Source organism: Cydia strobilella, chromosome 15 (assembly GCF_947568885.1).
Source record: "Cydia strobilella chromosome 15, ilCydStro3.1, whole genome shotgun sequence".
Classification (NCBI taxonomy): domain Eukaryota; kingdom Metazoa; phylum Arthropoda; class Insecta; order Lepidoptera; family Tortricidae; genus Cydia; species Cydia strobilella.
Window position 1 is genome coordinate 16,608,476 of NC_086055.1, and position 16,697 is coordinate 16,625,172.

Genomic DNA, 16,697 nt, shown 5'->3' on the forward strand with positions numbered 1-16,697 from the left:
TGCCACTACCTATAGATTCCCCATGTTTTTTTTTTTATGAAATAGGTGGCAAACGAGCAGACGGATCACCTGATGGTAAGCGATTACCGCCGCCCATGGACACCCGCAACACCAGAGGGGGTTGTAAGTGCGTTGCCGGCCTTTAAGATGGGAATACGCTCTTTTCTTGAAGGATTCGCGCACGCTTTGAGATAATGACTTATTATATGTTATTAATGTGTGATCAATTATAAATATATCACTATCGTGTCGTTATCGTGCCGTATGTCGCGTGGGACCGTTACGTCACGGCTCCAGCGCTGTACACCACACCCTCCACAGTCCACACATGGTACGGCACAACGCAAAAGTTACAAGCTTTTAACATTTAGAAGGTATGAAACAGTGTGAGGTCTATTTACAATAGGGTACCTATTCCATCGATTTACTCGTTTAACTTTTTGTAGGAGTACCAATACTACAAGCGGTTTTTAGGGTTCCCTACCCAATGGGTAAAAACGAGACCCTATTACTAAGACTCCGCTGTCCGTCTGTCTGTCACCAGGCTGTATCTCATGAACCGTGATAGCTAGACAGTTGAAATTTTCACAGATGATGTATTTCTGTTGCCGCTATAACAACAAATACTAAAAAGTACGGAACCATCGGTGCGCGAGTCCGACTTTTTAAATACCATGTCGGTGGCACCCAAAAATACGACCCGCCTGATGATAACCGGTTTTCGTAGCCTATGGTCGCCTGCAACTCCAGGGGGTTTACCACTTTTCCTTTATTTCTAAGAACCAGGATACGTTCGCGCTTTTTAGAATAGAGAAGTACATACCGCTCCAAGGAATCCCTTCTGTCGGTCGAGAAACAAGAAGGCGAAATCGACGAATCCAGAACGAAGTGAAATCAGAAATTTATTTGCTTAAAACATGGTGACAAAGGTATTTAAGACATGCAAATATTAGTACTTATTCTAGTTAGTAATGTGACTTATGTGCATAATTTGTGGTGGGGGAAATACAAGCGACACCAACGCACGACGTGCTTAAAAATATGAACTTTCAAGGATTTGCCACACTGGATGCGTTCTGCGGGCAGCGGTCAGGTCAAACTTCAACTTCAAAGGTTGCTGTCAACGTTGTTCATACATAATGCGGGTTTGACCTGACCGCTGAACGTAGAACGCATCCAGTGCGGCAAATCCTTCATGGGACGATATCTTTATACTATTTGGTAGCTGCCAACTGTCAAATAAGCAATATGTCCCAAATCACACCCACCAGGGCGGCGATACAGACATGCACGGAGTAAATAAGTACGCAGTGAAAATTTATTTCCTCCGTCCGCTTTCGGTCATGACTCGTGTGACTCGTGTCCCATTTTATTACCCGCCGAACGAACGAGTTTATCGAATTTAAATAATTCATTGCCTATATGTTTTCCGTTTGTTTCGCAACTCTGTTCGCAACTTCTACCTGTACACACGTGTATGTACTGTACATGTTGTGCATACATAATTATTGGGACAAAGCTCCAACAAACTCGACCTGCAGTTTAAGGTGCCGTAGGTCCCTTTGAAAAATCATAGCGCTTTTTTAATCGCAATACTGTTGCCAAAATTTAATAAGCAGTCGTGAGGCATAAATAAATCGCACTTTAAAATAAATCGCACCTTAAAACCTCGTAACAATTTTTGCACAAAAGCTAAAAATATAAAAAATTCTTCTAAAAATGAGCGATAGGTATTTTGTTTTTTGGTTAAACATACAAACAAATTTAAATTAAAAAACATTATATCCGATAGTGATCTCGCTCACGCTAACGATCAGTGAGAGTGAGAGAAAAGAACCTGAACCCACGGGGGGGGGGGGGGGGGGGTTAAATACCAAAACCCCGTTATCAATGTTGATGTTCAGTTGTGTTCAGTTAATTTAGAAATACTCGTATCGCTCCCGCGTAGCAACTTCAGAGGGCCTTACCGTGAAAACCGATCTTTCTCTGTCGCTCTATTTACGCCTTAATTAAAGGGAAAGAGAAAGATAAAAATAGCACCGTTTAAATTGAATTTGGTTTATTAAGGGTCCCCGGCAAGCTCGGTTCTCCATACAAACGTAGTTCCGCTCTCATTTTAAAACGACTAGCTAGATTGCTTTGAAACTTTGTACTTACAATAGGATAAGGTATATCTATGTCTGTAATTAGTTTATGTAGCTTCAGATACCATAGTAAAAAAAATACAGCGAATTTAAGTTTTTCATACAAAACTTGTTTTTGCTCTATTTCGTTTGTTTTATAAACTGCCGGGCTAGCACATGATGCCTCTTAAAAAAAGTCCCCCGTTTCTTTGGAATTTAACATACCTTTTGTATTATTACCTTTTGAATTAAAAAAAAAGTTTTTGGAATGAGTTTTTTTTTAAGTAACGTTTTTTTTCTCTAAAACCGGTACTCATTTTAACAGCATAGTATAAACCGAACTTTTTCTTTTAATGCGAGTTTAAAAATCATCATTACGAAATGAATTCCCAGATTTCCTTCTAAACCAGAAGTTTATGTTATTAATCAATCTAAATTACAATCACTTCCGATTAAACTGCAAGTTATTAATGTCATTCGACATTCATTAATCCGATTAGATGGGAAAAGATCTCGAACGTATTATATTTAATTAAACTTTGGAGCCGCCATGTCGTCTTGGGACCGAGTTGGACAAGATGGCCGGCGTGCCGCAAAATGGCGGTTACGCGGGAAATTGTGTTATCGGATTAATTAAGGATGTAAATGGTTAACGGTTTGGGTAAGCATATTGTTTATAATCTGGCTAACCAATAGGGGATATTACTGCAATGTTCTGCTACCAGAGTGCAGCACTAGCCTTTTTAGTAAACCATAGAGTAATTATATTGTACCTTTAACAGGTTTTTTAACAAGTTTTCAGAGATAATAAAATATTGATTACAGAGGACCTACGGGGAAACGCGAATCCGAAATTTCGCTATCTGCCTCTTTATCGCTCGAATAAGCAAGTGACAGAGATGTTAGATAACGTAATTTCGATTTCTTGTTTCGCGATTGACTCTCAGATTGTGGTACGCAGTTTCGCGTAATATTCCCTATTTGTCAGTGAAAAATACTCTAAATTCAATACTGCAGTGGTATTGGGGACATAGTTTGATATTTATTTAGTGGTAAGCACTAAGTTTAGTTGCTCTTTTGCGATATTTATTCGAATTTTATGTGTTTCTAAATTGATCAAACGGTGATTTTTCGTTATTGACGAAATTAAAAATGTTATTAGTTTAGTACTGATATCACTCTTTAGCAGCAGGTTAGTTTTTTTAATAAAATCTTACTAACTCTTCACTAAACCCTAACCTAACACGAAATGAAGCCAGTTTATTTAGGTACCTACTTTCAATTTTTGGATTGTAAAATATTCATAACTTATGAATCATAAGTATCAGACATAAGAAAGACAATCAAGAATTTCTTTGTGATAGACTCATCGATACAAAGACAACGCCGCGTCGCACTCAATATTATTTTAGCACCAGACTTTTAAGAAGCGAGCTTGCGAAATGAAAGTTCGCAATTTTGATCAAAAGTGGATTCTTCCAAAAATAAGTATTTCTTGGAAACTTCCAAGTTCGCAATAAAGCGTTTAGTGTAAGTAAAGTGTTTTTTGATTGTTCTTAGCGTTTGCATAAGGCCGGTGGAAAGGAATTAGTTTCGGGATTATGGAAATACATAAATAATTTGTAGAAGGAATTTTTATTTTGCCGTAAAATTGTGTTTGTAACCTCCTACGTAAATGGAAAAACAGTTTAGTTCATTTCATATTCGGCGTTCTATTTTTGTGACATGCACAGCGAGCTGCAATAGTGTATGGCCAGTTGGCCACTTTATGAATGGAATTCGTTGATGAAGTGGCCATGCACTTTTTAAGGTTTACACGAGTACCTTTTATACTTATTTATGTAGTGCTGTCTGAGGGACAGAAATGTGTGATGTACTTAAACTAGATTTGGCTGTTTACTTTCTTTTAACTTTGTTAATTAAGTCTGATGTTTTATGGGGTGACATATTGGTTGACTCGAAAAAGCCCTTTAATCTTCTTCTTCTTCTTCCTCGCGTTATCCCGGCATTTTACCACGGCTCCTGGGAGCCTGGGGTCCGCTTGACAACTAATCCTAAGAATCGACGTAGGCACTAGTTTTTACGAAAGCGACTGCCATCTGACCTTTCAACCCAGAGGGGGAACTAGGCCTTGTTAGGATCAGTCCGGTTTCCTCACGATGTTTTCCTTCACCGAAAAGCTTTTTAATAAAGAATAAAAATAAAAACTTATTTATGTAAGCGGCCCCGATGGATAAACAGGTTTTGATTTCGTTTCTATTATTTCAAGTGAATTTATTGAACGTCTTTTTGTTGACCTTTGAAGTTTTATCTGCTTGATAATAAAGTGTTCCTCTTTACATTTTTCTGATCCTATATAGGTATAGATGGTAGAATTATAAAATTTATAAATGTTTCAATGTTTAAAGACAATATTACACTTTTTAAATTTCGTGTTCGCACACCTAAAAACTGCTGCGTTGCAATGTTTTGCACGTATGTACATATATTTTAATGACGTGGTAAAATTTTAATTATGTACGTTAGCGTTCTAGTAATTTATTAAACACGTTTTATTCCACACACGTCATTCAGCATTAAGAGCGTTTTTATTCCTAAACGTTAAATATACTGCAGTGGAATTAATCCCGCAGCACCAAACAATTAATTTTAATAAAAGCCCGTTTTAATACAATCCCCATTTTATTTACCAGTGAAGATTAACAGATGCAGCGACCCGTGGGCCCGGTGAGTACAGTCGGTGGGTATTTTTTTCCCGATTTATACTAGGATTAAACTTGTTAGGTACACCGAACTATGCTACCGCGTTGTCTAGTGCCCGGTTACCATATTTTTCATCATACCTATACAGGTACTATACAGGGACAGGTACACTTATACAAGTGTATATCATCCATCATTAAAGTGATCTTAGTGGATATCATTACATCATTGTGCTAACAACTAGCTTCTCTGAATCACTGTTTTATTGGCTAGCTTATCCGTTGGACAAACGTTGGAGTTTAGTTTATTCAGTTTTTAAAAAATCTCGAGAGGTAATGGAGAGGCAGGTAACGAAATTTTGATTATTGACGCGTCGCGGTAGGCCTTCAAAATCCTTAGTCGTTTCTGAAACTGACGAAAGGAGTTCGAATCGAATTCTTTGGACAATTCGCCACCGCTATGTAATACAAAATATTTTAATTATGTTTACATAAGCAGCTCGGCCATGTTTCAGGCTCGGCATCGGGTAGCATGAGCTCAGCATGAGACACACACTGCACAGTGCACACTAATGTGCAATAGCTTATTTATTGATGGTTCATTTGTTTTACTTTGGGCGTCAACGAACATAATATTCCGGTTTGAAAAAATGATGTATTTTAAGTCATCAATTTCCATTCTGGCGGTCAGGTGTATTGTTTCCTAACAGGAATTTATGTAAAAATGGAATGAAATATTGTATTTTCATTTGACGTTGAGAGAATTTCGTAAAAAAGTTTGCCTGAAATTGTTTTAAGGTGGGTTAGATGAACGGCAGTTCATCTAGTAAGATGAAAAAAAAGTGTTGAGGCGATTATCTTTCTAATACCAGTACCTACGGATTGCAGATACTTATTTAAATAAAAGACTGACAAATATGATAACCGGGCTGCGTGGAGGAAAATTGGAGAAGTGTATGCCCAACAGTGGGCGCATACGCGCTTAGAAGAAGATATGACGATGAACGTTTGTGAAAATTAGGTTAGTTAGCTTCACACATTAAAATGAAGGCGATTAAAAATCAATCAATACCAAGGAGTACCGTAGGGAATATATCTGGGACCTACAACATTACTAAGCACATAAATGTATTTTGTACCTATATAATACTTAATAGTATTTTAAAATAAAGACCGGCCCGAGAATTCTAAGACCTAATTATTGCACACAATATTTTATCTAAGACAGCAGCAAATACCTAGAATTATTAATAAAATCAAAGTAAATAATTGTTTGCAGATATTTGCCTAGAAGTAAAAAAAAACAAGTTGCATAATATTGTATAAATATTCCTAAGAACTGCTGTTAGGATCCTAAGAACACAGCGCCGGGGCCCCGCGCGCTGCACTTCTTTTGATGTTGATTTAGATCTCACTGGCAGTCATTTAATCTACAAGAGACAAGAGTACTGGAGTAGAACAATTCTATTAAATTAGGATAATAACGTAAATAATAACATATATTTATATATTTGTTCCTGAGTCATGGGTGTTTTCTATGTATTTAAGTATTTGTATATTATATATATCGTTGTCTGAGTACCCATAACACAAGCCTCCTTGGGCTTACCGTGGGACTTAGTCAATCTGTGTAAGAATGTCCTATAATATTTATATTATATTTATATTTATATTAAATAATAACATACCAGGATAAAGGTCAATTTTGTTTAATCTTACAGGAGACCCAAATAGGCGCATTTATTAAATATTTTGCGTTATTAGCGTTCAATAATAGACGATCCCTTATGAAATTATTTCAACAAAAGGAAAATATTTTTGGGGCAAATTAACCCTTATTCGGAGATATTCACCCACGGAAAAGATCTTTCTGCTCCTTTATAAGGCTACTAAGAGGCCTTTAAATCTTAAAGCGTGAGGTATTTTAATTTTACAATGAATTATACGCACATTTTTTTCTTTTCATAGACGTGGACAAAGAGAGATTGGATACTTCAATACCTTAAGGCCGTTCCATCGGTTTGCCGCTGTCTTTGTCACATTTCGCAAGAAAGAACGGGAAAGAACATACACGCCAAGTGTCAATTTTGATCGAATTTTATTTATTTTAAAAACGTTACCTTACAATATCGAAATTCTAAAGCTATGAAATTACTATTTATGTTAAGATTGTTTTTTCTTCTTTTTTTGTTTATAGTATCACATAATAAATAACCGAGTAAAGTAGGATTAAAAGTCAGAGTTAGAGGTTACTTTGGGAATTAATTGTATCGAGCGAAGTTTCATAATTCGTGTATCGGAAGCTATGTTGTTAAAGATAATATAGTCAAGAACTACATATATTTTTTCAACGTCTACGAATATCAACGCCTCTTAGAAAAACATGATCATATAATAAGATTTTTCGCCTTGTGGCTCAGGGAACCGCCTTAACCCTTCATATGATACCGTAAAATTTTGGCTGTTCGAAATATGAAATTAATATTGATATGCTTAAGTTGAATGTAGGGATTCACTGGTCAGTACTAAAGCATAGGAAAGGTTAATTGATTGCGTTGAGCATAATTAATTTGTTATATTATATAGATTCTACTGACTAGAGTAACAACTGCGATATGAGCATACGCAATGGGCAAGCTGGAGCACATTCGGTCCGCTTTTTCATCAATACCTGTACGGTAAAGTGCTCAACTCCTTCAAATTAGACAAAGTGAGAAAGTGAGAGTTTGAATCGGGCGATCGCCCCGTCTGTTACGTTATGTCTCAGTAGGTACTTTCCTCATTTTACACTTTTATTTCCTTCCTTCCTTCTAAGTTCTTTTCTTTCCTTTTAAGTACTCATACTCATTTAATCATTGCTTTGTGTGTACAAAAAGATCTTATGATTATTATTATGTTTCAACACAACCCCACCAGTTGTTGTTTACTCCAGTAAATCCATCTAGGGCATTAAAATAGTTCAAAGCCATCTAATGAAACGTACATTTATTACCTGCAGATTCACTTTTGATTCTATTACCATGTTTTCCAGTTCGCTCATTCGCTTAGCTTTCTAATTTCTTATAATTAATATTTTAATCATCCATTCTAATATTTCACAAATTAATGATCAATTTAATAACGTTGCCTAAGTTCCTCATTTTACGCTTGTATTTACTCAAGAACTGGATCAAGGGTATTTGAAAAGAAACCCAAAGCCATCTGTTGGAACACACAACGAACAGTTCCACTTTTGATTCCTCCAACACGTCTTCCTGTACTCTCCTCAAATAGCCAATTTGGCCAGTAATGACCCATTTATCCACGTCGCAAACCTTTTTTTATTGCCCGCGGATATTAAAGCGTCTTTGTTACGTTTCAATGACGCCTTAAATAAATTTGCTGTAATTTAGGGGACTGTTTTTGTGCTGAAAAGGTTTCTGTGGAAGCATTTTACGTTGTGCATAACTGAAAGGCGCAGGACGCTACCTAGTGGCACCATTTCAAGTATTGTATAAGTTTATACGTCTTTAATTAACAATAAATAACAATGTTTTGTATTATTACGTTAGGTTAGTTGAAGCCGTTATGCCAAATAATCTATTCTATATTGTACAGAGTGAAATTAATTTAATTGCCACAACACCAATTTGAAACTTTAAGAGTGGCTAAAACTCAAACTTTAACCCGCAAGATCAGATAAAGTTCATTCGATAGAATAACGAATCGATAATATATCTATCGGTCTCGGTCTTTGTTATTTTTTTTGGTTTAAGTATTGTGATGGTATAAAACATATTTTATATATCACCAAACATGTCAAAACATTTAAGTTTGCACAAAATTAACGCAAAAAGTAAAACCAGCTCTGTTGAGTGTTTCTCCTTCACAAAAATAATATTTTTATTAAGTTTACGTCAACCTTTAAAGCCAGCTTTCCCTTTATCTGTATCCCATGTAGCGTGGTCCTGTCACTCGTTGAAATGTCAAAAGAAAGCGCCTTTATCACGCTTTCGACGAGTGGTTCTGAATGTCAGGGTAAATTAAAATCAGCGACCACGAATCTGGTTCAGACAGCTTACATAAGCCACAGGGCATACAGTGTAGTTAATTTTATCTTCTTCCAATAAAACAAATGCAATGACATTTCAAGTATTTACTTTAAACACTTGTTTATCGCTATAGGTATCAAAATTTGAATGAAAGCACATGATTGAGACTGATTTTGATTTTAATCTCCACTAAAGTCTACATCTCACATAGCTTAGCCTATCTCTATATTAGATATTTACTAATAGCATGTATCTATGTATGTATACATATTTATATATTTAGGGGATCTCGGAAACGGCTCTAACGATTTTGACGAAATTTGCTATATGGGGGTTTTCGGGGGCGAAAAATCGATCTAGCTAGGTCTTATGTCTGGGAAAACGCGCATTGAGTTTTTATATATTTTCCGAGCAAAGCTCGGTCTCCCGGATATTAGGTTATAAATCTAGCCATTTACTAATAGCTTATCAAAAATAATAGAATTTATGCAACGTAAACAATGTCATCCATTTCCGCGTATCGGCGTCGATCCGGTTCGCACAGATTCAGACTTTATATGCAGTAGGGTTATGCGGGAAACCGGTTTCCGTGGGAAATATATTTAGTCCGTACCTTTTCACTTTATTTAAAGTAACTTAACAACGTAAATTTACTGAAAACTTGTTGAGAAAAAAAGAAGATGACGATGATATTGATAATTGATCAATCGTATAATAAATTGAGACGAATAAAGTAAGTATTATTAATTTTACCGACACAAAGGTATTTATCTATTTTTTTTAACTAGCCTAATTTAGTGTCCCACTGCTGGGCAAAGGCCTCCCCCCGTTTCCTCCACTCGACCCTGTCGTTTGTAGTCTCCCGTAAACGTATCTATAAATAAATACCGGCCAAGTGCGAGTCGGACTCGCGCACCGAGGGTTCCGTACTTTTTAGTATTTGTTGTTATAGCGGCAACAGAAATACATCATCTGTGAAAATTTTAACTGTCTAGCTATCACGGTTCATGAGATACAGCCTGGTGACAGACAGACAGACGGACAGACGGACGGACAGACGGACAGCGACGTCTTAGTAATAGGGTCCCGTTTTTACCCTTTGGGTACGGAACCCTAAAAACGAAATTCATCAACCTGGTTATTGCCATTTCCCGTAAAATAATCTTCAGTACATTCGAACTTAAAATAGTATTATTCGATCATTCATAATATTTACTAGTAAAAAGTAAATTTTATCATAAGTACAAGAACATTTAGAACATTTAGAAATAAATAAATGATAATGATTATGATTATGATTTAAAATACTGCTAAAAAAATTATTCAACAATCAAAAATCATATCCAAAAACAATAGTAAACAATACACTTAACCCAACTTGATTATCATGGCACTCCCTTATTTACGAAAGCACACATAAAGTATGTACCCGAGAAGGGACCCTTGTAGGATTCCAGACACGCCCAGCGAGTGATAAATGCCTGCTGTCAGCTTTACTGTGTGCGGTGATTGCTGACCTATATAAGTGACACGTGTTATTCTTAAGTAGGTGACTTGACTGGAGAGTGGAGTAGATAGTTTTTTTATTTTGTTTTCGCAAACTTAGGCGGCAATTTTTTAGAAACATCGCGTTTCGCGGTATTTATTGAAAAACACACGTCTATACCATTCACATACACATTACACATACTAGTATTTTATATTTTATTGTTACAATAGTAATTACTGTGCAATGTACCCATTTCTCACAGACAATAAAGATTATGATTATGATTATGATTATTATTACTACGTACTACTAGCCACGCCACCTATCCTATCACGCGTGTTCTCATTAGCACTATCATTCATAATATCGCGCTTTTATAGTTAAAGTATTGTCGTTCTAATAAAGTGTTTATTTTCGGCAATATTGTGAGTTATCATTATCTCAAGCAACCAACAGAATATAATTGGTGTATGTGACACTAGCAGCCCATACATCAATTTGGTGCGGCCTTCAACAATGACCAACGATTTGGTTCCAACAGTTTCCGGATCTAAAGTAACCCTCGCCTACACTTATTATACACTTTAGTTCACAATAACTTCATAATTTCATTTAAATCTATCCCAACTTTCTTGCTCCACCGGCCCAGTTTCACTTTTTCTTTCGCCCCTTTTTCTCGATAAATACAGTCCACCTTTGGCACTTTTGCTGTCGAACATTTTGGTGGTCAAATGACCACTTCGACTAAGTCTAAACCACTCTGACTAAGTCAGTAAGTAAGGGTAAAGCATGTAGCTTTTATTCGTTTAGTATATGGAGTATTAGTCTATTCATTATTTTATTATTATTATTGTTGGGGTGTTGTGGGCCTGTGAGTGTCTCGTCGACCAAGCAGTGATCTATTGTGACGGCCCTTTAAAGTTCGTTACTAATGCCCGTTGAGTCCAGAAAATTCCAGATTCTTTGGGCCGTAATGTTCTGTACCTCATAGGGTTGCAGTTTGTGCCGCCCTAAGTGGATACTTCTTTTTGACATTAGTGGTCCACAGGAACAGAGAATGTGCATTGCAGTCTCCTCTGACTCCTGGCAGAACCTGCATGTCGCATCCTGTTTCTTCCCAATTCGGAACATGTGTTTGTTCATCTTACAGTGTCCAGTCAATATTCTAGTCACTGCGCAGGTTTTATATCTTTTGAGCCTTAGAAGCTCCTTAGCAGTTTTGCCGTTGAACCCTTTGATTAGAGCTTTCTAGTGTTCTTATATAATAGTCTATTCATACTTCTACATCTAATTATTGTCGTTGAGAAATTTGTTTTATCTCCGACAAACTGGGGCATCCAAGAATTGTGACGTAAAATACAATTCAAGTTCAATACTACTGTCATCATAACTCAGAACTTTCGCAATGAAAGTTTCGAGTAAAATCATTATACTGCCTTGTCTCGATACAAGGCATGCCAGTTGCCAACTATTCGGCAGAAATGCTATAAAAATCCCCCCCTTTTCCCCCTTGGAATTATCACGGAACTTTTATATTAAATTTCTTCGCAAAGTTCTTTTGTAAGGGCAAATACAGACAGGCCTGCGGCGGCGGTTCAATATTGGAATTATCTTTGAAACGGAATCTACATTTTAAACCAATGTTAATATTGATTCATCAAAAGTTTTGCTATGTGGAGATTGTTTTAGGTATGTAAAAAATCGCACCCAATGCTTTACTTGTACTCGTATGTGTTTTGCTCAAACTCCTATGTTCAATTAGGATTATTTAAAATAGTTGATGAATTATCCTTATGTTATTATGTAGCCGTGCGATTGCCAAGTCATTATGATTATTAAAAAAATAACGGTATCTAATATTAGTTACGGTTTTAACACCCCCTGGCACTGACTAAAAAACCGACTTGGTTTCACACATGAGATAGTCAACACGTGAGAACATCATGTGTTGATTTGACGCGGACGCGAAAGTTGACAGTTTAGCACTATTGTCGATTAACCCCTGGATAACAAAGAGTGGCATGAAAGAAAGTCGAACTCATCTTCGCCCAATATAACACCATAAACTATAATAAATAACCCCTGCAGAAAGTAAACACCGTTCTCCCCAGTTTCCTTGCCCCCAAACGTCATTGCTTGATATATGAAGTCAAGAATTGCCACGCGATGCCCTCGTACCATCGATACAGTTATTTGATCGTTCTTAAGTCTTATTGTAACGTCATAAGAGGTTAATTTTATTGTTGTCAGTACACAGCGTTAAATATATGGCAGTCCCCGTGAGTCAAGAGATTGAGATTTTTATTTATGAACTAGTGGAGAAGATCGTTGAAATTTATTTTTGTTTTGTTGTTCCTCTGTGATCTCAAACAATGGGCATTTTCAAATCTCTAGTAGGTACTTGAAAGATATTGGATTAGCTTAAGCTAACGGCCCGATTCAAACAATGCTTATAAGATGTCACACCGATACGATACTGATCTGTCAGTGTCGAAAGAACATTCCTTCAACCAAAAACGTTAATTTGAATCGGGCCGTAAGTTGCTTGATACAGAAGGAAATGCTTTTGTTATAACAACTATCCATTCAAATATTTTTACCTAACTCAAATACCTAACTGAAGTAAAATTGACTTTTAAGCTAAGACTGAAATATAAATTAAAGACTTACCCGGACAGGAGTTTTTTCAGTCTGTGAGTCTTTGGAGTCAGCATAATCAATTCCCGGGGTGGCCGGCGTCACTGTTGACAAAAATTTTATGTTTTAATTCAATATAAGTTAGCTTAGCTTGTTAACTGAATGAGTGTTTAACTAGAATAGTGTACTTAACCTTGTTTTAATCATAAAATTCACTGTACCAGTAAACAATTTTTATTTTATTTTTTGATATAATAATAATTAAACAGAAATACATCATCTGTGAAAATTTCAACTGTCTAGTTATCACGGGTCATGAGATACAGCCTGGTGACAGACAGACGGACAGCGGAGTCTTAGTAATAGGGTCCCGTTTTACCCTTTGGGTATGGAACCCTAAAAATATTTCGGACAATTTTTTTCCTTTATAAATCGATACCTATTTCTTGTGATATTCAGTAGAAAAAACATAAAAGTTGATGGTTATTCAAAAAACAAAATATGACACTTTTTCCGAAATTGCTCTTAAATACTCTATTGCACGCGTGACAATATACCGACCTGTGGGTAAAATGGCGGGAGCCCTCTTCTGAACAACCCCGTCCTCTGCCCTCCTCTCTGTCCTTCTGTCTTCCTTCTGCTTGCTTCTGGCTTCGTCTGCGTGGCATGCTGCCACCAGCAACAGTGTTGCCACCTTTAATTAAGAAAAATACATTAATGAAGTGGCCATATTCCAAACGAATATTATAAGTAATGGTATTATGAAATAAAACTATGAAAACGAATTATATCGCGTATATTGAATTTATAATGGTATCTTTTAAACTAAATTGTTCATTTGACTGATGGCCTACTGATTTAAAATGTGATGTAATTTGCACTAAAATAGCGTCATTTCAAGTAGGTAGCTAATTTGTGTAATCTTAAATTATTGATTAATTTACTTATTATTCCACAAGTAATTCCAATGTTGCAGTTATGTTACTTATCAATATTGTTATTGTTGTTAGTTTTATTATTTTAAAATATTTTCAAAGAACACTAAAAAAGTCCTGCAATTAATCATATAAATAATTAAATTAAAATCAGTGGACGTATTTGCGTTCGAAAAAGTACCGTACAACCCAAGTGATCAAAAATTAAGTCGAATATAATCGCACGAAGGTGCAGTTGTGACTTTTATTTAATATCTCTGTTCTATGGAAAATATGTTTATAAATGAAAACATTGGTATTTATACTGATAAAAACTATTATTTCTTGAGCTATCCGACTCAGAATCACGAGGACTACTTTAGCTTAAAATAAAGAAAAAACTTACTGATGTAATTACGTAATAAACATTTTGGGCCATAGTTCTAGTAATGGGCTATAGTTGCCTCATTGCCTGGTTTTACCGTATATAAAAACCAGTTTTTAGTAGGACATTTTACCAATTTCGAACGATAATTGATCCATAAATTTCGCAGATGCATCTAAGTACCCAATGATTGCGAAATACTAATATTTATGGTCACGTTCTGAACTTTAGCTAAAGGTAAGGCATAAAACGAATAAGATAAGGCGATGGTTAAATGTTCGTTCCGTTTTAAGTTGCAACGTGGACTTAAAACTCTATGTTGATACTTAGCTGATGCTCTTTTAGAGATTGAAATTTATCATTAACTAAAATAATATTTAACCATACCAACCAACCATAGACAAACCATATAAACCATGGATAGCTTAAAATTATAGTGTAATAACGATTTAAGTCAAATACTTAGATACGCTTTTTTTCCTATATATGGTGTTATTTAAAGAGATGTTTCCACTTTGTATAGGTATATGATGTTGATGAATCATTTTTAGGGTTCCGTACCCAATGGGTAAAAACGGGACCCTATTACTAAGAATCCGCTGTCCGTCTGTCTGTCACCAGTCATATGAACCGTGATAGCTAGACAGTTGACATTTTCACAGATGATGTATTTCTGTTGCCGCTATAACAACAAATACTAAAAAGTACGGAACACTCGGTGGGCGAGTCCGACTCGCACTTGACCGGTTTTTTTAAATATATAAGTTTATATTGGTAAGAGCTAGCGGTAAGAGCGTGCGACTTCCAATCCGGAGGTCGCGGGTTCAAACCCCGGCTCGTACCAATAAGTTTTTCGGAACTTATCCGCGAAATATCATTTGATATTTACTAGCCGCTTTTCGGTGAAGAAAAACATCGTGAGGAAACAGGACTAATCCCAATGAGGTCTAGTTTACTCTCTGGGTAGGAAGGTCAGATGGCAGTCGCTTTTGTAAAAACTAGTGCCTACGCCAATTCTCGGGATTAGTTGCCAAGTGGACCCCTGATTCCTATCCTGGATTCCCTCAATAAGCTATTGCAAAAAAAAATGGTAAAATTTTCGAATGGCAGAAATCGCAACTTGGAAAACCGGCCAAGTATAAAGTGCGAATCGGACTCGCGCACGAAGGGTTCCGTACCATTATGCAAAAAACGGCAATTTTTATTATTTTATTCTGTTTTTAGTATTTGTTGTTATGGCGCCAACAAAAATAATACATCATCTGCGAAAATTTCAACTGTCTAGCTATCACGGTTCATGAGATGCAGCCTGGTGACAGGCGGACAGACAGACAGACAGCGGAGTCTTAGTAATAGGGTCCCGCTTTTACCCTTTGGGTACAGGACCTTAAAAACTATTTCCGGAAAATACAGTACACGCACTGAATAAAGGGGTATGCTGTATTAATTCACTACAAAACACTGACACAAACTTTTTTCTCACTTCACTGTACGAATGATAATAAATAATAACAACACTAACAACAAATGTCTCTCCTGTTCCTGAAAGTTTAGCTTCCAGTATAATTTTGGTTTACACCGAAATGTGCATTTTAAAAATTTTACATCATTTTTTAAGATAATAATGCCACTGTACAATAATTAAACGATTTAGGAAAAACGAATTTTAAAACGTTTTCGAGGTGTCACATCATTAACACCACTATAATTGAACTATCTAAGAAATTAGACGCACGTACACATAATTTTCGACCTATCGTCGAACCATTTTTTTAATTCACATTCGAAATTCAAAACCCGGTACATTTTTAATGATTTAAACGCAACAGTACATAATTGAACTAGAGATATGCACTGACTCAGTATTTTTAATTTTTAAATTCAGATTCGAAATTCAAATCCTTCTACATTTTTCCCGCCCGCTCCTTAGAAAGCACACGTCATTTGTTTCTTTCTAACTACACGTATTAAATAGCAGAAAAAGCACTGACCAAAAGCTTCATGTTCACTGCGTAATGACGAGAGTATGTATGTGTGGGCGCGCCGCGTGCGAGCTCACTTATATGCGTAAGCGCAACCAGTTCGACGATTTGCTGGGATATAGTAATGACTTGTGGATTGATCACTCCGAGAATTTATATTGAAATATTGTTTTTTATAACCGTGACGGTGTTAATATCTAATATCCACAGCTATAATATTACTCAAAAAAATATATTTGTAAAAAAGGTAAAAACGGGACCCTATTACTAAGACTCCGTTGTCCGTCCGTCTGTTTGTCTGTCTGTCCGTCTGTCACCAGGCTGTATCTCATGAACCGTGATAGTATTTCTGTTGCCGCTATAACAACAAATACTAAAAACAGAATAAAATAAATATTTAAGTGGGGCTCCCATACAACAAACGTGATTTTTTT

General features: G+C 36.2%; 1 protein-coding gene across 2 annotated transcripts in view; it reads right to left on the minus strand.

Moving 5' to 3' along the window:
• Nucleotides 1-16,289, minus strand: part of LOC134747637 (putative uncharacterized protein DDB_G0271606) — a 57,778-nt gene extending 41,489 nt beyond the window's left edge. For both annotated transcript variants that reach the window (XM_063682243.1, XM_063682242.1), the window contains exons 1-3: nucleotides 16,273-16,289; nucleotides 13,544-13,676; nucleotides 13,016-13,086 (exon numbers count right to left, since the gene is read on the minus strand). In XM_063682243.1, the coding sequence (XP_063538313.1) occupies nucleotides 13,016-13,086; nucleotides 13,544-13,676; nucleotides 16,273-16,284 (216 nt within the window). In that variant the 5' untranslated portion in view covers nucleotides 16,285-16,289. The remainder of the gene's footprint in view (nucleotides 1-13,015; nucleotides 13,087-13,543; nucleotides 13,677-16,272) is intronic.
• Between the last annotated feature and the right edge of the window lie 408 nt (nucleotides 16,290-16,697).